The sequence below is a fragment of the Anoplolepis gracilipes genome, chromosome 10 (assembly GCF_047496725.1).
Source record: "Anoplolepis gracilipes chromosome 10, ASM4749672v1, whole genome shotgun sequence".
Classification (NCBI taxonomy): Eukaryota; Metazoa; Arthropoda; class Insecta; order Hymenoptera; family Formicidae; genus Anoplolepis; species Anoplolepis gracilipes.
In genome coordinates, this window is record NC_132979.1 from 8,086,403 (window position 1) to 8,112,668 (window position 26,266).

The 26,266-nt window shown below is 31.6% G+C and overlaps 2 protein-coding genes across 4 annotated transcripts in view; one reads left to right on the plus strand and one right to left on the minus strand.

Moving 5' to 3' along the window:
- Nucleotides 1–2,278: 2,278 nt before the first annotated feature.
- LOC140670199 (uncharacterized) lies at nucleotides 2,279–4,414 on the plus strand. Of its 2 annotated transcripts, none has more exons than XM_072900767.1 (4): nucleotides 2,279–2,396; nucleotides 3,283–3,515; nucleotides 3,844–4,023; nucleotides 4,208–4,413. In XM_072900767.1, the coding sequence occupies exons 2-4, from the start codon at nucleotides 3,283–3,285 to the stop codon at nucleotides 4,215–4,217; spliced, it is 423 nt and encodes a 140-aa protein (XP_072756868.1). In that variant the 5' UTR covers nucleotides 2,279–2,396; the 3' UTR covers nucleotides 4,218–4,413. The 2 variants fall into 2 exon arrangements, with proteins under 2 accessions (XP_072756868.1, XP_072756870.1); XM_072900769.1 differs by lacking the exon at nucleotides 2,279–2,396 and adding an exon at nucleotides 2,428–2,512 and having other exon boundaries at nucleotides 4,208–4,414.
- Nucleotides 4,415–4,813: 399 nt separating this feature from the next.
- LOC140669919 (retinal guanylyl cyclase 2) overlaps nucleotides 4,814–26,266 on the minus strand; it is a 63,398-nt gene continuing 41,945 nt past the window's right edge. The window contains exons 12-23 of one of the 2 annotated variants that reach the window (XM_072900130.1): nucleotides 25,212–25,292; nucleotides 24,953–25,129; nucleotides 23,269–23,428; nucleotides 22,513–22,662; nucleotides 21,434–21,605; nucleotides 20,745–20,885; nucleotides 20,349–20,541; nucleotides 18,876–19,047; nucleotides 16,162–16,432; nucleotides 14,239–14,250; nucleotides 12,462–13,045; nucleotides 4,814–10,833 (exon numbers count right to left, since the gene is read on the minus strand). In XM_072900130.1, the coding sequence (XP_072756231.1) occupies nucleotides 10,580–10,833; nucleotides 12,462–13,045; nucleotides 14,239–14,250; nucleotides 16,162–16,432; nucleotides 18,876–19,047; nucleotides 20,349–20,541; nucleotides 20,745–20,885; nucleotides 21,434–21,605; nucleotides 22,513–22,662; nucleotides 23,269–23,428; nucleotides 24,953–25,129; nucleotides 25,212–25,292 (2,367 nt within the window). In that variant the 3' untranslated portion in view covers nucleotides 4,814–10,579. Of the gene's footprint in view, nucleotides 10,834–12,461; nucleotides 13,046–14,238; nucleotides 14,295–16,161; nucleotides 16,433–18,875; nucleotides 19,048–20,348; nucleotides 20,542–20,744; nucleotides 20,886–21,433; nucleotides 21,606–22,512; nucleotides 22,663–23,268; nucleotides 23,429–24,952; nucleotides 25,130–25,211; nucleotides 25,293–26,266 lie in introns of those variants that run through there. The other variant, XM_072900131.1, reaches the window with a different exon arrangement.

Sequence of the window (26,266 nt, forward strand, 5' to 3'; positions counted from 1 at the left end):
TGGAAATACGTCGACCTTCGTACGTCCTCGGTGAAATTTCGCGCCTGCTTCACGTTTGCTTACGAAAGTTCCCGCGTACGTCTAAAACACTTTCTATACCGATTATCGAATTGTCATTGCGTGTTGTCGTTTGGTTTGTTCAGTAGTGCGATTTAGGCTCAGAATTCTCAGGCAAAGAAATTCCCTGAAATTAGATTTTTTTTATAAATAAAAAATTCAAAATTTTATTAAAAATTGGAAAATTCTAATTGTATTTTTTTATTTCAAATGAGTTCATGTTTGATTTATTGTCTGCCCAGTATTTTAATATTTTTTCAGTTAGAATTGTGTAGCATTAATTTTTTCCGATAAAAATATTGGCAAAATCTTATTATTGTGTAAAATAATACTCCTTATTAATTAAGAAAATGTAATATATAAAAGATTTATAATAATATATAATATATATAATGCAATATAAATATTATTTATAATATTTATGTTTAAATAAAATTATATAATTTTTTAGAACAGATTACGAGAAAAAAAATTAAGAGACTTTACTTCTTTCATTTTAATTTATTAATTTTGACACTTTTATACTACAAGTTTGACATTTATTTTCGACGACTCTTTATTCTTACAGAATTTGCGCTAATATTTTTAAGATAAAGTCAGAAATATGGGCCAGATGATCTGGATGCAGCTCGATCGCTCGTGCATCGTCAGATAATAATCGCGACGATGCATGCGCGGATCGACAGAATGTCTCATTGTCATTCGCTCGATGTCGATCGCATTTCGCGTGCGTGCGTCGCCGCGTGCGTGCCATCGATGATGATTACGTGTACGTACGATGTCTGATCGCGCACGTAATGAGCTCGCGATGAGCGGTGCGATTGCGTGTGGTCGGAGCACGTGTATATGAAAAGTCTCTAAAAGGCGGGTCACGTGGCGCGCACGGCAACGTCACACGGAGAAAGAATGAAGAATTCTCTCTTGGATTGCGCAGTCTCTCACTTTCTCCCATGCTTTATCCTCCTTCTCCTTTCATTCCTCCACTTGTTGCAACCGACAATGCCGTGCATTATCCGCCTCTGTCACGTCGTTGAGAAGGGTTGATAAATCGAAGGGACGTTCGTGTCATGTTCCTATTAACTCCTCGCTTTCTTTCGCTTCCTTGTATGTATATTCACCCTTCGGGTGAATCTGCCAAGTTTCTGTCTATTTAAGTCTCATCTGGAGATAACGATTGCCAGTAATGGATTACTCTTCCACCGTTTCCTTCCAGCACACAATATTTATAAAATATATACGAAATAATAATTATGAAAATTATTTGAACAGTTTATAAAAATGTTTTTGTAATCTTAGATTGAACAGGTCGTGAAAATTTATCATAAATATTCCAGCAAATATTTACAAGATATTTCTTTTTACTTCCTATAAATAAAATATTTAATCCATATTTTAATAAAACGTCGAATACAATTTTTGTGATTTTTTTTTCTTTTAGTGTACATAAAATATAAAATATTCGTATAATGTTTCGAAAAAATAGTAAAAATATTTTATTATAAATATATCATGTGCTGTTTGGCAAAAAAGAAATTTCTAAAAAGGAGTCACAAATACACCAGATTCCGTGCGTTAGACTCTAGGAGGAAAATATTTGTTATATTGTGAAAATGACGAGACCTATGGACTGGATGATCTCAATAATGCAGTGAAAATATATCTAATGCTATGTTAATGTATTATAATAAACCGTTTAGCATGCAAAGTCGAGTAGTACATTGATGGTCTATTTATGTATATTTGTTTCATAATCGTGACTTGTATTTCTTTCATTTCCTGATTGCAACTCGTTCTTCGACCCAGAAAATCTAAAATTGACATATATACGATTATCTTCCCACGCTTCGATTGTACTTGAAAGAGAACACTTCTTTTTTGTTAAATACGTCGTTATTAAGTTGTTTCTCCTCGTCTAAGGAAATCGTTTGAAAAGAGATCCGCGGGATTCCCATGGATTTTTCAAATTCGTCGTGGGACGTCGTGCAAGAAGATTGAACTGTAATTCTGACGGAGAGCCTGCTCCTCTATCGTGATGCATACAATGACTTCCCGGGTGTCACAATAGGTTTAATCGTCCTAAACCCGACGTTACAAGCCGTTCATTTTCGTATTCAATAGTGGTAGTAGTAGAAGAAGGGAGAAGAGAGAGAGAGAGAGAGAGAGAGAGAGGGCCGACTCCGGAATTGCGTTTGTACCCAACCGCAAATAGCGGTGGCGGTAGGCAAGTCGGTATAAAATCGAACGATTCCTCGATCAAAAGTCACAGTATTTGGGCTTCCTCGGCTCGGTGTATCATCACCGTAATCTAGCTACCGTGCGTTACCGCATTGAGACGCAAGGTAAGTGCCGGAAACCGGTTTCTCTCGCTTCTCAACAGTCTCTCCTGGGAAAAGCACGCGGACTTTTCGCTCTTTGCTTGTCAATCGCGATTCTGGTGGCCCGTTTGTGTGTAACAGTACGTGTGAGTTTACAATGACTTAATGAAATTATGTTCGAAGGACTAGGACGTGTTATTACGGATGTAAAAAGATCGTTTTTTCCAACGGAAGGAAAACATGTTTCTTTCTAATAGAAAACAAACACACTTTCTTATTATTTCTTTAAATATAATAGCATGTAATAATATCTTTTTTTTCTTACATTTTTTTTTGTTAATATATTAAAAAATTAAAGTTCCTATATTTTTAATTTATCTTTTTTCGAACATAATTTTATAGATAATGAGACTTTTGCGGTAAACACAAAAACTTTTATTTTCAGTTATTTGAAGAATTTACCTAATTAAAAATAGTAATTATACATAACTATATAGTCAATTGGAATGCGATCTATATTTAAAATACGGGTGGTTTTAAATTTTTCATTTATTGTAAAAAAGTGAAAAATAATGAAAAATCAACTTACAATAATCAAAATATAAAGATATTAAATATTTGAAGAAAAAAATGAGGTTTTTTTCATAAAACAAAGGAAAACCATATTTTATGAAAAAAATTTTTTTCTTCTCTTTACATTTCTACAAGTTATAAATCGTGTTAGAAAAAGAGCGTCTTTCAAATTAACTCGATTAATCTTAGATTAACAGTTTCAATTTTTTAAACATAAAAAAAATTGTATACGCAGTTATAAATTTTTCTTAGGTACTTGCGTTGCGTAAAAAAAATTAGTAATATATATAAGTAAATGTAGCAATGCAAATTAAATATTTATTTTTCATGATGACAGATGCATTGCACTATTACAACCATTGTCGCTATCGGCTGTTTTCTCGTATTGAGAGCAGCGGCAGAAGAGGCTGTTCAACAAAATCAACAATCGTTGGCCTTCCAAAATGTCGCTATTGAAGATCAAATCGAAGACCAAACGGTAGACCATCCCAGGGAAAAAAGAACGTTATTTTTGAAGAAAAAACTTCTCGGTGCTGGTCTTGTTGGTTTTGGTCTTGGCGTTGCGAAAGGGTAATATTTTTTCTCATGCGTTTGAATTGATATCTATTTTTTTTTATTTATTATTATATAATTAACTATAATTAATATAGACTTTACAAAGAGAGTAACATGTCAATAATATAGAGTTACTATACATATATATATATAATAATAAATAAATATATAAAAAATATAATCTCATTATTTTTTTAAACGCCATTTATTTTCGTATAATATATTAATGTATAAAAATATTTTGTTTTATTATTAAAATTATTCTAATGCTAAATTATTTAAATATAAATTTTATCAATGTTTCTATAATTGGATATTTTTTAATTTTCTTTTTTACTTTTAGTTATAAAGCCGGTTACTTCAGCGCACCGGAAGTACATCATGTTTACGTTTCGCCTCCAGTAAAATACGTGGAATACGTCGAGAAACCTATTTATATTGAGAAAATCGTTCCAAAACCTATTTACAAACCACATATTGAATATGGTGGACCAGCCTGGTCACAACCAGATCCTTCCTATGGGTAAGAAAAAAATCAACTATTTTTTAATAATTAATATAATTGAAATACTAAAATCGTATCTCTGTTATATTTTATTCTATTGAATGTAAATTAGCTCGTTTTTTAATATATATTTGACTGCCCTTTTGCAACGAATTATAATCTCTGCTAATTTCTCATATTTTTTTTACTTTTTTTTTTGCAGCGGCTGGTAAATTCGAAGTACAGTTAATCGATTTGATCTCCTTGTTTTACCTCGAGATTTTAAGAACAGCCAAAAATTGCGCGTGCATCATGCCGAGTCTCAGTTCGGTCATCTAACTTTAAGTATAAGTATGACATCTTAGCAATAGTAATAAAAAAAAAAAAAAAAAACATATATTTTTGTTACACACTGATATTATAAACTAATAAATCATGGTTTTTAAATATTTAAAACAAGAAAATGTTATTTTTAATCCAGAATTTTTTCTTTGTCAGAAAAATTTTACTTGTTGTAATTAATATTTAATAACAAATTTTTAATAATTAATATATTTAATAATAATTTGTGTAATTACTAATAATATTAATATTAATTCTAAAAATTATTATTGCGAAATATTTTAATATTGTCTATTATATTGTACGTTGATCGTATTGTCAATTAATTCTTATTTTATGTTTTCCATTTTGTGAGAATTTTTTGATGGAAGGATTTTCTATTAACTTTTATGAATTGGAAAATTGCTATTGGAAAACTATCGTTTCAAAGTAATAAATTATTGAAAAGGTTTACGTGAAAAGACAAGACGTTCACTGAACAATCGTATGGCCGTATGATTATCTTTATTGCCGAAGATGTTACCGAGTAACATTGAAATATTAATAACGAGTATACAATCGCACGATGCGTCTGAAATATACAAATATCCAACCCTCGCCATCAATTTCGCTATATGTTATGCATAATAATATTTAGATATCCTTTTTTCGATAACATCTTTTAACATGTAACACATTCATACGTACAATTAAAGTTCTCTTCTATTCACAGTCAGATATAGAAACGGTGTAATCAGTAGCGTCGCGAATATCCTATCACTTTAAGTAAACACTAATCAATAGAAAAAGAATATAATACTTGATCTGTTTAAAACATAACTGCGTATTGTGAAACGTGTCAGACTGTGAGAATGCACGATTGACAATGTCAATCATCTGTAATGACTGCAATTTAAGGAACTCTATTAATTAATTAAAGTCGATTGTTAATATAAATTGTATTTTAATGTAAAAATTGTGCAGACGAATGGAGCGATCCTAGAGCTCAGGTTTAATTTTTTATTTAATTATCTACAGATGGGCTTCTATTAATAATAAATATTCTCAACGCTACTGATAATAAATGATCACTTTTGCGATAGATTGATTAACAGGCACCCTTATGAGAAAAATGTATTAACCCTTTGCGCTTTTTCATATCCTATACTTCTTTTTTCTTTCATTTATTCTCTCTTTTCTCAATAATTGCCATTTTTAATATTTTATTTCATTATAACATATAATTGTAAATGAGTAATTATACTTAATTGAATGAAAAAAGTAAGGTAAGATAAGGTTAAAAAAAAAATTCAGAGCGAGATATAATAATCGTGCTGGAGTACCTGCTCTTTGGTAATTAGATTCGTTAGTAAAATTAGTCCAAGTGGATGGAAATGAATCTTCAAATTAAGATCTGGTTCACATCCTTTAGTCTTTCATTCACTCTATTTAACTTTCTCATCACGTTTCGTTGGACTTTTATATATATATATATATTATACATTATACAAAAATTATGATACGTTATTGCATTTCTAATACCATTTAAAAGGCGTAAAAATTTGTGGAAAAGGGCACGAGAAAAATATTAAATGTAACAAAAGGAAACTTGCAGACTTGCAAAGAGTCAATCGAGTGTTTCCGAAAATCGTTCCCAGGATGCCTGTCGCGTGGAACCGCCAGTCGCTTACAGAGAGACTTACACGCTATTTATATCGCTAACATTAGCGTAACTACGTAACTACAGGAATTACATTGAGGTACGTATATTCGTCAAGTACGTGGGCCCGACCTCGCCGTACACGTGTGTGTGTGTTTTTTTTTTCCTAAATATACACCTTTACTCGCGAGGGCGAGTCGAACAGAGGGTTGCCCGCTCTCTCACGAGTGACAGCTATCGAAAATTATCGTTATATAATTATTGTTAAAAAATACGATCATATTCTTTAAGGATTGTCGTCCGGATTTTAGCACCGACCGCGTCGAGAGCGACTTAGGAAAGATCGAATAGTAAATCTACTAATCGCTTTATAATAGAACAGCTCGACGAGAAGAACTAATTAGAGTTCGACGAGCACAGTTTGATTCGAGACTCATGGATCGCGGATAAAAATGGAGGGGGAATTGTTTCCCGCTCGAGGAATCTTCCTTTTGATTCGGGAATATAATTTATTATCAATATATATATATATATATATATATATATATATATATATATATATATATATATATGTGTATAACACACTTTAATTACTTATTTATTTATCGCCTCGATAAATAATACGCATTCGTGGAAATTTCTATGAGAAGTATACAACGTGTATTTCGTATTTCATTTCTTTCTCGCACATGGTTATTGTATGTTGGATACAGTCAAAAGTTATTAATCATTAACATGGCACATTATATACGTATTAGATCGTCGTGAGTGCAGAATTGTTGTAGTGTCAATATAGTGTTGATATAATAATGCTACGGTGCAATCTCGTGGTCGTGATAATTTCGAAAAATTAATTGTGGGAATTTAAGATGAGACACTATTGAATTGTATTAATAATTTATTTAGTTAATTAATAATTTATTTCATTAATTTATTAAATTAATTGTATTATTAATTTATAATGTTGAAGAATTAAATTAAGATCACAAGCAAAATTTAAATATAAAAAATCAACATAGGACGTGGGAGCATTAAATATTAATTTTTTAACAAAATATAATTCAAAATATTATTATAAGTACAGTGTTTTAAATACATCTCGGTTCTAATTAGAAACTATTAACTAACAGAATAATCCGCGTTCTTGCGCGATTGTTTGAAATGATACCACAATTAGCGGAATATGAAGATTGTCGTCCGCGATAAGAGGGTCTCTCATCATCGTTGTCAGTTATAATGTGGCTGAGGATCGTATTTATCGTAGTTGGATTTGTTAATTTTCTTAATTTTGTTTAATCTAGACACGACAATTTTTACTCCTTCAACGGCGTTAAACTGATCGTAATAAAGTGTCTAGATAATTATAATACTCTGCAGGAAATTTAAAACGTCTAGAATATATTTGAGTAAACGGAAACGTCTGCTATAATTATATATTGTCAAGTATTATAGGAATGTAGCGAGTGTTTAACGAATGGTAAATATTTGAATTTTAATTTAATGAGAACAAATTTGTCTTGATATTTATGTAAATAATATTTTTAATTTAATTATTTTATTATATTTAATTTACAATAATGATAATGATAATTTCGAAAAATTAATTGTGGGAATTTAAGATGAGACACTATTGAATTGTATTAATAATTTATTTAGTTAATTAATAATTTATTTAATTAATTTATTAAATTAATTGTATTATTAATTTATAATGTTGAAGAATTAAATTAAGATCACAAGCAAAATCTAAATATAAAAAATCAACATAGGACGTGGGAGCATTAATTATTAATTTTTTAGTATCTCGTTTTCTAATTGTTTAAAGTCGAATTAATTTTTCCTACAATCAAACGTGTATTAAAAATAAATAATAGAATTTTTCTCAAGCATAAATAATTTATCTCTTTGTTACTTTATAAAAATATCTTATAATTTCGAATTATTTTATAAGATGGAAAAAATGACGCTTTTAAATCGAGGCATTAAACAGTCGGAAGCTTTACATACGCTTCTCTCTTGACGATAAAATACGTCCCTTAGCCACGGCACGTCCGGGAAGCCGATCAAAGTATCGTCCATCATGGTCACTTGGTGATCTCCGGATGTTTATGTCATATTATGTCATCCGTGTACTTGGCATGACGTTACCGACGTGATTTTACTGTCATAAAGCGAGAATCCGAGTCACGTTCGCGATGTATAAGAGAATCCTTTCCAAACCCGATCTGTCATTTCTTATGTCATCCGTGACGTGGCATAAGACTGATTTTCGCTCGTCGACCGTAAAAGAGATTGATTGAAGTGATGAATTAAAAAAAAAACCAGTCGGATAACTCTTATTGTAATCCATTCGATTACATTCTGCTCACCAGAGATACTTTAACTAAATCGACTGCCTGAGCCATAACTCACAGTAACCTTTCTCTCTTTCTCTTCCTTTCTCTACTTCTTTTTCTACAAGATAATCTAAAACCAACATCATTATTGCAAATTGCGTACAATGGTTTAGTTCAATGCTCGAGCATTAATAATTTCTAAATTACGCGAATAAAAGACAAAAATAAATTTTAAACCTTTATATTTTATCAAACTTTTTAACTGGCTTTATTTTAATAGAATTTTGATATGAGAGCCGATTACAAAGATAATTGGTGTTAAAAATACTATGTCGCAAAAATTCCACTCAATTCAATTTTACGATAAAAAATATTATATTTAATCGAAGAAATAGCAATAATTTTACGCGTACCGTATTTAAAAAAATATGATATTTAACTTTTTTTAAAAATATCTCTAATTTCCCTGAAATAAAATTAAAAGCATATACGTATGTTTGCTGTGAAAATGTAATCGCGCTTTATCTCGGGTTGCCTGTAGTCTTATTCACTTGCGGAGTAAAGTCTTTACCTACTTGTGTGGCTAAGGTGTTTATCCACTTTTCACGCCCACGTGTTTTAAGAAGAGCTTTACCTTGATCCACTCGCTGATCACAAAACCTGCATGCAATAGAAGACCGAGTATCTTTTCGGCTATCACGAAATTATTAGGCCAAACATAACATCAATATATAATAATATCTCATATTTATATTTACGTACCTGCTGATGAAGTACTTCTTTGTCGCTCTAATCACGAAATGGTAGTTAATTACTACTCTCTACGTAGCTTTTTTTTCCTGATAGATCCATCGATCGGATTATAATCGACATAGTTATTACATAGACAATATATATGTATGAACAATGTATCCAATGCGTTGGTTCTTTTTTTTTTTTTTTTATATCGGACAGGCAATAATATTTTTATCTAGAGATATTTTCACCAGGAAACTATTAACAAGTGATTAATTTGTTAAGTAGTCTTCGTTTTGTTCTATCTTGTCTCTATGAATGGTCTAAAGTCCCAGTTAAATTTATAATTCTTCTAAGAGTGCGTGAAGATGATTTTATTATATTAAAAATCCATTTATTAATATAATACGTCAGATTTTTCGTTTTCATAGATACGTACATCTAGCGAGAGAGTTTACGATCATAGACAGTAGATAATTATGAGAACAACTTTTAATTCTTAGCAAGGTAAAAAAATGATCTTACATAATACATATATATTATATGTATATATATATATATATATATATATATATATATATATATATATATATCGTGAAAAAATCTGAAAAATAAGAAATACATTATCCCTTTAAACTTTCGACATTTTAATACGTTTCTAAAGAAATTGAGTTGAATCTCACATCATAAACTGTAGTCTAAAAATTCAATGGATCCTTTCTACATTTTTATAATATTTTGTGCCATTTAAATATATTCGATATTTAATTAAATTATTCGTTAGCTGTCTCTGTCTCTGTCTCTGTCTCTGTCTCTCTCTCTCTCTCTCTCTCTTGGATACTGATAGTTTCAAGGGAATCGCAGATGACGCGAATGACAATCATTCATTGAAAGTGATTCACCTGCGAAACATTTAAATATTGACAGGTACAGACACATTAGAGGGAATTCGAAGAGCAGATATCGCCCGTAAAGTCCTATGTAAACTTTTGCCCCAAGGATTATTTATAAACGATTTACAACACGCCTACCACAACCACATTGAATCTCTAATCACGGATTACATACCCCTGCCCGCGGGTATTATCAGACACCAATACAATGTACACTCAGATAAGAATACAGACGGGGCAGCAACGGGAATCATGATATCAGCAACCATTACTTGCGTGTTTTTCAAAACGATCATCGATTCTTACGTTTTTTTCATTAGATTTCTGACATTTTTCTTTGATTGTGATCACGTCGAATCTGGGCACCGAGTTTCACCAACAATTGATTAGCTGTCAATCTCGGCTTAAACAATATTGTTTTTTTTTTTTTTTCTATAAATAAAATTATGACCAGAATTAAAACTAAAATTACGATCTATCTGAAGAAAGAAAGAGCTAATTAAATCACGTTGACGCAATCGTTTAATGACGGCTGATAGACATTAATTATTACGCGACTTTTCGCGAGAATCGTTCGCTGTTTTGTGTCGATTTTGTGCTCGTAATATATAATATGTCGGAGTTCTTTCCTCGAGGTAACATTCGGCGGTTCAACGCAACGATAGAGACTCGACGGAGAGGGAAACGGAAGCCGCGTGGCGGTAATTCTGAAGGAGAGGTTTAGGAGTAGTTGACGATGGTACTTCCTCGATTCTTTCCAAGTCGTTGGCCGCGCCCGCGCTATTTTGCTTATAGAGACGAGGAGTCGATCTCGGTGGCTGCGATTGTTCCGGGATTATTGACACCGGCTCGTCCGGGCGATCCAGGCTGAATTGCCTCCGCAGCATCCGGCTGAGGCCTTTCCCTGAAATTGAAAAAAAAAAGACTAATGCGATTTAGACGTATGTTAAAAGAGTCCCCCTTTCGGATTCTTTTTTTAATAAAATATAGCAATTTAAATTTAAAAATAGATATGTGAATTCTCGAAATACGTAGGGGAACGTGGGGTAGAACGGCACCGCAGGGTACAATGGTGCAGAGTCGATATCTTTTTACAAAGATGCTACCATGTCATGAAATATGTTGCAATTATTGCTATTAGGGGTCTCTTTCTGCGTGCTGTTATCAGTGGTCGCAATATTTTTAGTTGAAAGTTGTTATAAATTATTTAATGCACTTGCTGTGCTCTCCGCGACTGAATTGTAATTCTTCGATATATTTACATAAGGTAAACAATGATAAACTTCTATTTTTTATTACCGTAAATACATTTATGTTTTAAAGTGATCTTTTCTTATTAATTTCATACTGTGTCTATGTAAATATTGATTAATTATAATTTTTTATATGATCAAAAGTAAATAAATACGTTTTGAGGCTTAATGAAATATTAGCCCACGAAATGTTGTACTTTTTATTTTTATACTAGAGAGAAAGGAAGAGAGTATACATAGATGCTGTCTTTCAAAATTAATACCAAAAATTATTACATTAAAGGATATTTTTTCATGTTTTAAAGAGAAAAATATTTATTATAACAGAGAATTGTTTTTATTTATTAATTTATAGTTATCATTTAAAAATACAAATCTATATTCTTATGTTCTTTATATCATATTATAATATACAACTTTGAAGAAATTTTAGACATGAATGTTAATGAAATAAACAAGTTTTGGAGGTAGTCCATTATACTCCGCATGAAAAGCATATCACGAAAGTCTAGGCTTTTACTAAATCATTAATCTCGTCTATTTAAACTATTATTTTATAATAAACTTGTGTTTGTTCTTATAGTGGATATTCCAAAGAATATTTTTAGTAAAAAAAAGATGGATTTATTTTTTTTTAATATGTTGAAAACTTGCTCAATGCTTACGTTGGCCGTTCTACCCCACGTTCCCCTATGTGAATTCTCAAAATATGTATAAATAGTTTTATTATTGAAATTGAGGTCAGGTGTTTTGAAATATTTTATTTATACATTCGTGGAATTTCAATTTGAATGTAACTTGAAATTTTCCGCTTGAATAATAAAAAAATCTCTCTTTCTATTTCTCTAAAATTATCAATCTTAAAATATTTAATTCTATATACTGAACTATATAAATATTATATTATTACTTGTATAATTAAAATTTTTTTTATATAAATTATTATATTTAAAATTTAATACACTTATCTATATATATCTGCCAATAATTTTTTATAATTTAATTTTCATTTTATTTTTAATCCTTTCTTCTTTTCCAAAAAAAAAATTTAAATATAAAATCCTTTCGTAGTATTTTACTTAATATTAAATTAGGATTAAAATTATTATTAAATATTTAAATTTATATTGAAACTGAATTCCTAATTAAATTTTTAATTTATATAAATCTCCGACAGATCCATGCGACGTTCGTTGATCGATCCCGGAATCCAATTCTGGAGCAATAAATTCTCCACAAATTGGACACTAACACGATATTCAAATTTCTAGGCACGTACCGTGGTGTTCATTGGGTGATAGACACCTGTAATGATTGTACGGCATGCTGAGATCGTTCTCGTCGATGCAGCCGATGCGGCGGTGCCTCAGCGGTTGGCGAAACGTCGTCGGGCCGGCGATCGACGTCAGCGAGCTGGTGGACGCGCCGAGGATCGCCGAGGAAGTCGGGTCGACGCCGGAAACGGTGGAGGACGACAACATGCCGAGGGAGACCTGAGTGTCGCCGGACGTGCTTTTGCTCGCGATCCCGAGGGCCGTGTCCTGCTTGCCTTGCAACACCTCGATGAAGTCATTGGTGGACCTGAGGGAGTAGCTCGGCAGCAGCGTGCGCTCGTCGTGCACGGATACGGTGACCTTCCTAACGTCACTGCTCTCCTCGAAGGACGCGGCCCGGCTGGCGACCCCCCCGTCGTTGCTGCTGGCGGAGTCCTGGCGATCAGGCTGGACGACCTCGGCGGGGTCGACGGTCGATTCCTCGGGCAGCTCGTCCTGCGACGGTATCACTGGCAGTTGAGAGCCTGCCGAGTCTCCGTTGGACAATCCGCTCTGAGAGTGGTTTCCCAGCATCAGACTTTCGTCCAATCTTGGAAAATTCGGAGAAACATATATAAGTGAGATACGCGTATGTTGGCTGGAGTAGCGTATTTTTTGACATTTTATTTCTTATTAAATTTAAAATGTAATAATTTATCTGTCAAAGTAATTTTTATAACTTAATTTTTATTTTAATTATTTTCTTCCTTTACCTAAAGATTTTAAATATAAAGTCCTTTCGTATAAAAATATTTTAATTTATAGATATAATGATATATTTAGAAATTAAAATATATATTATAGTATATTATAATCATATAATTATATTTATAGATAAAAAAATATCTCTATTCTGAATTTAATTTGAAGAAGTAAAAAAAAATGTGAAAGAATAAGATCTAATATAAATTTAAAATTCAATTCTTATTGTATATTCTTTGGAGGAAGACATCTGGAGGTTCCATATCATTCTTCCAAAGTACTTAAGCATAAAATAAAATTGATATATATCGAACTTTTATTTTGAATGTATCGCTTTTATATGTATCGCTATTTTGTATCCGTCATTTTGAACGTAAATGTGAGAATTTTTCAGATAAGTATGACATTTAGATGCGAATGGCATTTCGATGTCAGCGGACCCAGATGGTTCGAATGCGTGTTTATTCATGAGCGCCATGACGTTTGTAGAACTCGTAGAAATGGGAAAGTTGTAAAAGTGATTATAGTCGTAACCAAGGAACGATGATTACGTTGCACGTTAGAGGGAGGGAAATAATTTTATATTAGCAGGGAAAAGAAATAAATTCTCGAATAAAAACGTGAAAAGAGCAACTTTCAGAGAATATAATTGGCATTTCGTTGTAAACGCCATTCTGATGCTGATGAATGGTCCCTGTTGTGAATGTTTATTCATGCGCTGTATTTGCATCCTCACTTTAGTTTACGTTGCGTTCAACTCACGCAGCTGACTGATAAAATAATTTGTAATAAAACTTTTTTATATATAAATTCTTCAAGCGAATAAAACCGCGCATTTAGATAATAAATTTCATGTGAATTTTATTAGACGGGACACCCATCATAAAGATGGATGTCAGATGAAATTATTGAATATTGAATATTGACGCGTGATGTATTCAAGTTTTTGCCGAAATGGATCTGACACTTACGAGAAATTTATCGGATGTAAAGCGATAAAATGTGATCGATTCAAAGTCATTTACATGCAAGTCTACTTACCCATGGTTTTCCCTGAACGTGGCGGCAGAATAGCAACAGATAAAAGGATTAAATATCTGGAAGGCAAATAGTGCGAATAAAAATATACACATCGCGTGGAGATAAAAAATAAACTTGACGCTTTTATGCAAAATTTTTGCATCACCACATATATATACATTCCAGCGAAAATTATTGCGATAGATCAACCGACGCGTTCAAATAACTTTATGTATTGTATTTTGCATCTCAAATTTCGCTATAAATATATTTATATATATATATATATATATATATATATATATATATATACTGTATTATTGATATATATATATATATATATATATATATATCTATATATATATATATATACAGTCAAAATTATTAGGTCTCTTTAAATTTTTCTTATTTTTTAGTATTGCGTGTCAAAATAAATAATACACCATTGATTTCAATTAACTACTTATGTAATAGTTGTTTGAACGATGCATCGACATTTTATTTATTTAACAATTTTAGCTCGAGATGATCCTTGCAAATTTAATAATAAGATTTAGAAATTAAACTATTGTGGCCTTATTAAAAGGACATTTTAATATTTTAGTATGCTAATTTACTAGAACAAACAGAACTAGAAAGACGGATTGAACGCGGAACTAGAACAATGGAACAAAGAGAGTTTAAACGAAACGAAGAAGAATAGAAAATATAAAATTTCTAAAAAAAAAAAAAAAAAAAAAACAAGAAATAATTTAACACACATGCTAAAACAGACTAAAATCAATAATTTAAATAATAAAATTAATAATAAATAATAAAAATAATACGTTTCATAAACACAATAAATTTCGAGAAATCGTACGCGCATTCTTAAGTTTTAAGAAATCATTTATATAAAAATTAATTTATTATGTTCTTTAGAAAAATAGGATGCCTAATAATTTTGGATACGGCTGTACACATGCAAATTTTTCACGTTAAAATTCAGTCGCAATTAAATTCCCCTTTTAATGTCTACTCGAAATTAATTACAGAACAAAATTAGGGCTTTTTTTTTCTTTTTGCATAAACCGTTTAAACCGCTTAATTCTTCATAATCGACTTCCAAGCGGCTATTTTTCTTAGATTTGATTCTGCCATCTGCGGCCGAAGTGTTGCGCGTCAGATCGGAAATACCCTGCATAATATAGGGACGCAAACTTTAAGATTATCAGACTTTTCCCCTACCCCCCCCTCCCTCCCTCCCTTCTATATACGCACGCCATCAAGTAGGTCACTTTTTGCCCGCGGGTATTATAAGAGAATAGCTCGTGCGAGAGAAAACTTTGCCGTTATATCACTTTCCCGAGTATACGTCGAACAATTATACGTATAGGGTGGGCGGGGGGGGGGCGAGATAAAAGTCGAGAGGGTTTGTTGAGATAAACTCAATGCGCAAACAAGCTGCAAAGGCGGCCTTGCGCTACAGGCTCTCATCGTTACATAATTAAAAACTCCCGAGCTCGTTTCTCTCGACTCATTTCTGACACTTAATCAAACGGAGATACGTTTATACCAACTTCGTTGATTAAATCCGACCCCTTTTCTCTCTCTCTCTCTCTCTCGCGTAAAACAACGATTCGTAGGCTAAAGAGTATCATCCGCTCAGAAGCTACGTCGTCGTCGTCGTCGTTACGTTCCAACTGGAATGCGGGAATGCAAAAGAAAAAACTAGAGGGCAGGGGTGAAGTTACACCCCCTCGTGCGTGTCGAATATAAAAGAGGGCGGGAGGGAGGGAGGGGGGGGACACCTTCGTCACGATATATTGAACTCAATGTATAAGATCGAGCGCGATTAAATCACGGCCATCGAGTCGCTCGGGGAGGGGGGGGGGGTCGCGAACGAAACGTCTCGAAAGGGGGTGGGGGCGAGGGGTGAAGATGGGAATCTGGAAAATGCCTTACCCGAGAGGCGGCGGTTTCGGCAGCTCCTTGTCGAAGCCCTGCTTGCCTAGCAGCCAGTAGGTCGGCATCTTGCCTTTGCCCTTGACGTCGGTGGGCCCGCGGTATTCGATGTGGTATCCGCCGACCTGCGTCAATCGATCCATCGTCGCCTGGCTGAGATGGATACGCCAGGGCGCCCCGGTCGACTCCATCCTCGAGGCGGTGTTCACCGTGTCGCCGAACAGGCAGTAACGCGGCATCGTTAAACCCACCACGCCGGCACAGCACGGGCCTGTGTAGGGGGTTGGGGGAGAGGGGGAGGGGTACAGAAGTGAATTCCTTCTCTTGTTAATGTTTCAACTGAGACAAGACGCGTGTGAGAAGCTTGTTCTCTCGCGAAATTCCCGACAAAGCGGAAGCACAAGTGCTCGCATAATTACTGCGTACTCTCTGTTCCTCTCCCTTGTATACTTATATATATGCAGAAAAAAATAGTATTGAATTGAAATTTATGTACTTGATTTAACGCGATTATTGTTTTATATATAAACAACAATATGCAATCTCCTTAGAAAGATTTGATAATTTTTAATTTCAACAATATTATAATTTTATTTTAATATTGTAAGAGTTATTTTAAGAATATAATATTATTATTTTAATTTTATTATAATAATTTTTTGTTTGAATATATATTATTTGTCCATCCAACATTTTTGTCAATTAGTATTAAATTGAAATTTAATATACTTGATTTAACGCGATCATTATTTTATATACATATAAAGAACAATATGTCAAATTGTCTTAGAAAAATTTGATAATTTTAAATTTCAATAATATTATAATTTTATTTTAGTGTTATAAGAGTTATCTGAAAATTATAATATAATTATCTTAATTTTATTACAATAATTTTTTATTTGAATTTATGTATATTATTTAGCCATCTAACTATTTTTCTTCTCTATTCGTAAATATTATTCTTGAATAATAAGAATATATATATTTATTTTTCTTGGTAGAACTATAATAAATGTTTTTAAACAAGCAATTTGTATTCGTTTAATGCTACATAATCTCATTTTAAAATTTACATGTCGAGAATAAAAACGTCTTCAAAACAAGAATAGACTTTTTTCTGTATATATTATATATATACACACATACAGGGTGTCTTTCGAAAAATTAAAATTCTTTTTAAAGGCGAATTCTTTGGTTAACTTTGAAACGGTTTTTTCTTCAGTGAAAATGCCAAGAAAGCATTATCATTTTTTTGCCAATTTTCCCAATTTACGTGTCTTTATAACTAATTGTTAGTCTTCTAACTCTACAAAATTTAATTAATGAAAAGTCCTTTTTTTTCAATTGCTTGTAATTTGAAAATTATTGATGTCTAATATTTCTGCTGAAGAAAAATCGCTTCTAAATTCGTCAGAAAATCGGGCCTTAAAAAGAAATTCGAGAGTTTTAGAACACCTTGTATTATAGGGTGTTCCTGGGTTAAATAGCCAAACTATAAATTCCTCGAAATCTTTTAATTATTTTTATTCCTATAGTGTTCTGTAATTTAGAAGTCAATATCTCTTGGACATTAAAATAATTTAAGTATATTCTTATATTAAAATCATTTAGGTATATTCTCTTTGTCACATTACCATAATCAAACACAAGATCAATGACCTTTGATCTTCAAAACAAAGAAAAAGGGAGATTTTGATATTATTTATTTCCATAGTTTTGTAACTTAAGAAGTCAATATCTCTTGAACGAAGCGTTTGCAAGCATACTTCCATAGAGGAAACTTTTTTGTTCTGAGGTCCTAAATACACATTTCAAGTTTGGTCATTTAATCCAGAAGCATCCTGTATATAGAAATCTAATCGATACAACGGAAAATTAACAGAGAAGCTTTAATCGATTATTTCACCGCTTGTTTTCGTTGATTCGAGATTTTCCAACCCATCTGGACACGTAAACACGATATTCTCGTTAATTAAGGGATTAATTGACACGAGGATGCAATACATAGGAAATCATGTAATTGGTAATTTCTCTGCCTCAAAGTTATTACATACAGTATTAGTATATAGATATATATATATATATTTCTGATGTAAACTCTCTCTGGAATACTCTGGAATCTCTTGACGATGAGATGCTTCAAAGATAAACAAGATAGTGGAAATCGTAACGATGTTAAAAATCTGGGTTGCGGTATTGAAATCACGTTTCTCTATGCAAGGTATTGAACAGGTCCAGAATAAAAAAAGATGAACAAATTGATAGACAGTATACTGTTAAAAATTCGATCGCGAATGAAAAAGTAGATTACGTAATTTAGTTACTCAATTTTGACTTCTTTTAAAAAATAAATATAAATGCATATACATTTAATAATGTTGAATATATATATATATATATATATATATATGAAAAACGAGATATTTTGAACGATTGTTCTTCAAGAATACATATACTTAGACTCTATGTTTTGGAGAAGGAAAAAAATTGAATATTAAAAAACATTAGAAATATTAAAAATTATTTGCAGGAAAATTATAATTTAGAGAAAATTATTTGAAATATTTAGAAATATTTATTTAAAGGAAATAATACGTTGCTCCAAATTATAATTTTCTAAATATTTAAAATAATTTCCTGCAATTATTTTTCGTGACTTATTTACTTCGATTGCAAGTGGAAATTAGAAAATTTGCGGAATGAGAACTAACCGGTGTGAAGACCGATGCGTAGCCTGAGTGGCGTGTCCGGAAGGTGTTTCACCTTGAATTTTCCACTTTGATGTAACAGGTCAAGCGCCATAGTTGCCACTTGGGTTGCGTGATCAGGTATTCTCACAGGACAACCGCCTACCACCATGTAGGCGTCTCCAATAGTTTCCACCTATGTCATTCAAATATGCATTCTGTAATATCGGAATCCGGACTATTCTCTGACAAGAGGCAAAGGCCTTGACATATTAGAGCACATGTGTGGTTTACATGTTTATATTAACGCCATATGTAAAAACTCACATTTATAAATACTAACTGTAGTCGAGAAGTGTTTTCAGTAATTTAAGAAATTATTTATACTTTGAGAAAAATATGTTGCACAATGATAAAAAGAATAATCAATATTTGCGTCTCGAAGGAATTGAGTTTATTGCAACAAGATCTAATGAATAAGAAAAAGATTTGGTTTGTAAAATTTATGATAAAATAGCAATAAAAGTTTTTGCAAATTTATAATATAATAGCATTTTTCTTTCAATACTCAAAAATATTGTATTTCTGTAAATATATATCTTTGATCTTTTTATGTAAAAAAAAAAGTATTTTTCTAAATATTAACTTAATTATAATATTATATATAATTATGTATAAAATATCATTTTATAAATAATATATAAAATAATATAAACTACGCAAAAAAATTAAAAGGCCACGTTCTTCCATATAAAAAAAGATCAATTTTCAAGTAGTTGCAATTTTCTTAAAAATAATCGGACTAAGATCAATAAAAAAGAGTTTCAAAGCTTAAAGTTTCTAGTTTTAGAATCTTTAAGTGAATTTCAATTCTTTTTATTTGTTACAAAACTACATTGTAAGAAAGCGACGTCCTTAAAAATAATCGGCATAAGATCAATAAAAAAGCGTTTCAAAGCTTTTTTAATATATTATCTCGACAAAAAAATCATAGACCATTCATTAAAAAAAGAAATTAAAGCTAAAACTAAATCATGCTAGGATTTTTTTTTTTAATTCAGTATTCTTGGACAAACTTTTGAAAAATTTGTTCAATCGACGGACGTCGCTTATTTACAATGTAATTTTGTAACAAACAGAAAGAATGGAAATTCATTTAAAGATTCTAAAACTAGAAACTTGAAGCTTTGAAACGCTTCCTTATTGATCCCATTCCGATTATTTTTAAGAAAGTTGAAAATTGGCCTTTTTTATATGAAAGAAAGTGCCCCTTTAATTTCTTTGCATAGTGTATAAAATATATATAAATATATAAAATGTAAATAATAATATATATAAATATATAAAATATAAAAAAACACAAAAAAAATATAAATAATACATAATATATAAATAATATATAAATATATATAAATATAGAATATATTACGTAATTTTACATTTTTATTAAATGATTTGCAAATATGTATTATAAAATTTTAACTACGTAATCATTACCTTGTAGACCGTGTAAGCGTTAATCGTGTCGTCGAAACAGGTGTAGAGATCGTTGAGGAGATCGACCACCTGGAAGGGCGTCGAGCGCGCGGATATCGTCGTGAAACCGACGATGTCCGAGAAGTAAATCGTGACTTCGCGAAACTCCTCCGGGTCGACGGGCATGCCGAGCTTCAACTTCTCGGCGACCGAGCTGAAAGTATCGAGCCAAGTTTGTCCATTAATTTTTGAAAAAAACGTCGGAACGTTCCTATCGTATATATCGGTAGAATTCTCTTTTTTTTTTGTTTAATTTTTAAGTAGCATCGAGAGCAAAATCGACGATAATTTAATCGAGCCAACTTTGATTGCATTATCATTTGGCGAAGTAATGCGATTTCAGATTTTATTGTTTACCTAGGTAACATTCTATTCAACAATTGTTCGGTTTTCTTCTTCTCCATATCAAGCTGTTCCGTACGCTCGCGAATGAGTTCCTCCAGATTGTTTGAGTACTTTTCAAGCATTTGAAACATCGTGTCCACGAAGTTTACCTTTCTGGAAATAAAACGCGATGTCTGTGGCGGCAGGATTTTCAATCGTCGTCAGGAGATGTTGTGTCAAGTGAGATACCATTAAGTTAGAAAGTTCAAAATAGATTATATTATCAGTAAAGATTAATATTAACAAAAGACTTTTTTTAGATTAATAGTTGTGTAATTTAATTTCTTTAACAAATTATACTTTTTCAATAAAAAAAATAATTAAATTCATTCCATGACATATTTACGAAAAAGAGATTTAAGATATATCTCTCTTATTTATATTTAATTTTTATCAATTACATATATGTAAATATATAATTTACGTAACTATTAAATTATTATTTTAGTATATGTTTCTAAGATATAATTCATATTTATTAGAAACCTTTGTAAGCGCAATTAAATTCTGATGCTACTGAATCATGATTAAGTAGATTTGCGAAAAATGGATTCCAACAGAGTAGCTTTTGACTTCCAGCTTATACTTTTCAAAGTTATATCCGATATTTCCATTCTAAGAGCACAATGCGCCTCGGAGATTAAAGCGAACGATGATTTTACCTCCCGTGATTCAGTTTCTTGAAGAGATCATGCACGTCATCAAAGTCGGGCCTCATTTCCGCATTTTCCGCCCAGCACTGGCGCATAATGTTTATGGCTTCCGGTGGCGCAGCGCCCTTGCTGACCGACGGTCTGATCAAGGGTGGTGGCTTCATTACTTTCTCAATTATATCTGCGAGAGACATGCCTGACGTTTGATCCTCGAATATAACTAGCACTAGGATTCTAACATCGAATGCACACACATTTTGTGAGGTTTTCAGTTAATTAAATTTCAAACCCTTTTTATGTAATAGATGTCAAATATAAGATAATAATAGGTACGAATTTAAGCAGAAACTCTATATGGATCATTTATGTCTAAAATTAATACATCTCAAGATTCATGAATTTGACATTTTGCACAGAACTTTTTCAGCCTTCTAAGATGTAAAATTAATATGTGAGTTAAAGCAAATTAGAAAATTAAGTTGTAAGTTAAAGATTTGAAGAATATAATTTAATCTCAAAACCGTAAATGTCATCTTCTTATATGGAATTAATTTCTTTTTCATAGTAATTGCGAAAATTTTATAGTAACTGTACACAAAAATTTATGAAATAAAAATTTTAATTTTACAGAGCAAACTTTTACTTTAACTTTACTTTCAACTCACAAATTAATTATTAATTTTATCTTTTAGGAGACTAAAAGTACTTTACGAAATGTCAAATGTATAACTCAAAATTTATTACTTGCATTAACTTTAGACATAAATGAAAGAGTTCTTCTTTAATAAATATACACGAAATTTGAGTTGCAATTATAAAGTTTCTTTTTTTTATTATCTTACTCTATACTAATCGAGAAAATGATATACAAAGAATCAGTTGATCATTTTATTTTTATTATAATTCTTATGCTTATTTAAATTATTATTCATGACTTTTCTTGGAAAATCAACAATTAATATATATTAAAAATGATTAAAAATGTACAAGAATAAATTTATCCTTTTCTCGATATATTTAATTATTTCGGAGGAATTTGCGATTAGAATTGCAGGAAAGGAGAGATAAGAATCGTGTAAACATATTACCTTCCGGAGACAGGGCGAGCATACAAAATGGTTCACCGCGAACAACAACTTCCTGCATGATAATTCCGAAACTGTAAACGTCCGCAGTCTGAGTTCCCTTTTTCCGTAGATTCGGAAACCTAAGCAGTTCCGGCGCGGTCCATAATAGATCTAGCCAACAATAAGTCAGCAATTGTTAACGAAATTAATAACTGCCCGAGTGCTCTCTTATATATTAATTACCCTCTTCTCATCTCTATTATATTCCCATTTTCTAAAGTATGCGACGTCCACGGATTTCATTTTATAAACACATTCAATTTGCGAGGCACGCAGTCTAACTTTCAGTTCGACTTTACATAACTTGGGTAATTGTATTATAAAATTTCCGATATTATTGCATAATTTTCATTTTGTCTCAAGGTGACTCTTTTCCTGATAAAATCTTATTTCATAATTTCTTTTAACATTGATTCTTTTACATAAATAAATAAATAAATAAATTTTCTAGGTGGAACGCGAATAATATTAAAGTTTGATATAAGTATTAAGCTTTATGCGCAATCTGAGGGTAGTGATACTAAGGATTATTAGTTTGCTACAATATTTTTCAGAAAAACTGTAAGGATAATTTTACAATATTCTTATTATTTCTTATTTATTCAAGTTTTAATTAAAAAATTCATGTTGGAAAAAAGATCGCATTGAAATATCCACATCGGAGGAAGTACGATATAATGAGACAAGGTGGAAGGTTTTGCTGAAGCAAAGACTCACCACGAGCGCTTTTCACCGGCGGCACTATGTTCTGCGCCTCGTAAAATGCAGGAAGACCATAATCGGTGACTTTTAAAACCCACCTTGCGTCGATCACGCAATTTCGCGACGTGAGGTAGCCGTGAACGCGTATTGGACTGCCATGAATGTATCTCATACCCTAAACAGAGGTAATTCAACTATTGCTATAAAATTATTAAATTATCTTTGATTGAGCTGTAAAATACCACAAAAAACTGGATTTCAAGAGATGTCGATTAACATTTAATAAATTTATTAAATAATTTGAAATCAAAAGTCTCGAGATTCTTTCAACATCTCAAAATCCAACATTTTATTTTAACTTTTTCGTAATTTTAATCAGTAATTAAATTAATACAATGTATATTTATATAATACATATAATATTAATATATTATACATATGTAAAGTTTATTAATATATTAATTATTAATTTTTTTAATTGATTTATATATATAAGGAATTAATAATCAATATCAAATATTAATAAGTAAATATATATATATATATATATATATATATATATATATATACAATTCTTTTATGAATATTTTATATTGATTATTAATTTCTTATACCGATTTATACATATAAATATTAATAGGGGAACGTGGGGTAGAACGGCATCGCGGGGTGCAATGGTACAGAGTCGATATCTTTTTACAGAGAGATGCTACCATGTCATGTAATATGTCGCAATTATTGCTATTAGGGGTCTCTTTCTGCGTGCTGTTATCAGTGGTCGCAATATTTTTAGTTGAAAGTTGTTATAAATTATTTATTGCACTTGCTGTGCTCTCCGCGACTGAGTTGTAATTCTTCGATATATTTACATAAGATAAACAATGATAAAATTCTATTTTTTGTTACCGTAAATACATTCATGTTTTAAAATGATCTTTTCTTATTAATTTCATACTGTGTCTATGTAAATATTGATTAATTATAATTTTTTATATGATCAAAAGTAAATAAATACGTTTTGAGGCTTAATGAAATATTAGCCCACGAAATGTTGTACTTTTTATTTTTATACTAGAGAGAAAGAAAGAGAGTATACATAGATGCTGTCTTTCAAAATTAATAGCAAAAATTATTACATTAAAGGATATTTTTCCATGTTTTAAAGAGAAAAATATTTATTATAACAAGAGAATTGTTTTTATTTATTAATTTATGGTTATCATTTAAAAATACAAATCTATATTCTTATGTTCTATATATCATATTATAATATACAACTTTGAAGAAGTTTTAGACATGAATGTTAATGAAATAAACAAGTTTTGGAGGTAGTCCACTATACCCCGCATGAAAAGCATATCACGAAAGTCTAGGCTTTTACTAAATCATTAATCTCGTCTATTTAAACTATGATTTTATAATAAACTTGTGTTTGTTCTTATAGTGGATATTCCAAAGAATATTTTTAGTAAAAAAAAGATGGATTTATTTTTTTGAATATGTTGAAAACTTGCTCAATGCTTACGTTGGCCGTTCTACCCCACGTTCCCCTATGTAATGTTATATAATAATGTCATATAATGGCATATAACGTATATATTTATATGCCAAAAATATTTTTAAAATTCCGTGAAATTTTGATAGCCTATTGAAATCTTTCCCGCCGATCGCATTAATTGCGGAACGCGATCTTACTCACCCGCACAAGATCGGTGAGCAAGGATAATCTGAAGGACCAGTCGAGTTTAATCTCATCCTGAACGAGTACGTCCTCCAGGGAGCCCCTTGAGCAGTACTCCGACACTAGGCAGGGCCTCGTAGGTTCGTTAAGGCATCCAATCAGGGGATTGAGATTCTCGTGTCGCAGCCCGTGGATCTGCCCAAAAGTGGAAAGCGGAAAGAGAAACTCGATCACCAAGATCTAGAGGAATGAATAAGAAGGATATATGCGCCTTTACCGTGACCAGCACGTCCATGGCCTTGCTCTTCAGTTCGAACGTACCTTGAGAGGATAGCTCCTTCAATTGAACCAAGTCACCCTATCAGAAATCACACAGGACGGATCATTAACTCGAGCATTGATACTTGGGTATTATACCCGGTGATATATTGGATTTTCCAATCTATCGAGACACTTGTGTGTAAGACGATACACACGGGAGAAGTTTGACAAGTCGCGAAATACGATTGAAAGAGATGCGGAAGAGATTAATTCACTTAGGACTAACGTTGTAATGCGTTTTAACGCTGTCTTTATCAATCTTCATTAAGGGACGGAAGGTTTTTATCGGTCGCCGTCATATTGCGGAACTTGCGGCAGCTTAATCAGCGTCGCCTGTATAAGGGACGCGGATGTCTAGGATGCGCGAAAATGAATATCGATGTGTGTCACGGAATATATATTCTCGGTACCGTCGCATAATAATACCGCGTGTCATGTCAAGCGGAAGATTCTCGGAAGTGATCAAGGATGAAATTGTTTGCAAGGGCGAAGGTATGTGATGTAGGACGTCGATAATGCACTGAAAGCACACTGGTTGTTCCCATATAAGAGCTTCCCCAAAGCAACGTATGATTTTCCTTCTACTTTTCTTCTTATAAATATCAATTCATCCATTTCAGCTGGCTTATTATTTTAATTTTATTATAGTTATCATTATACATATATTTACAAAATATCCCAAAGTTAATAAATATCTCTTTAAAGAGGCGAGAGGATTTTTCCTTGGCAAATTAATAAAATTATCGAATATGTTATCGCAACTTTCGAATTGTAAAAGGGCTTTTTGCAAAATAATTCTCTGGAATGAAAAGGTTATAATATCTAGGATAATTTTGGAACGCTCTGTATAAATGTGTAATAAAAAAATCCAAACTTAATTATTAATAAATATCGACGTAGGTATATATATTTAAAATATCTTAAAATAAAAATATTTTCTTAAAAGCGAGACGATTTTTCCTTATTTATGGAAAATGTGCAGATATTAATATTAATAATTTAAAAAGTTAT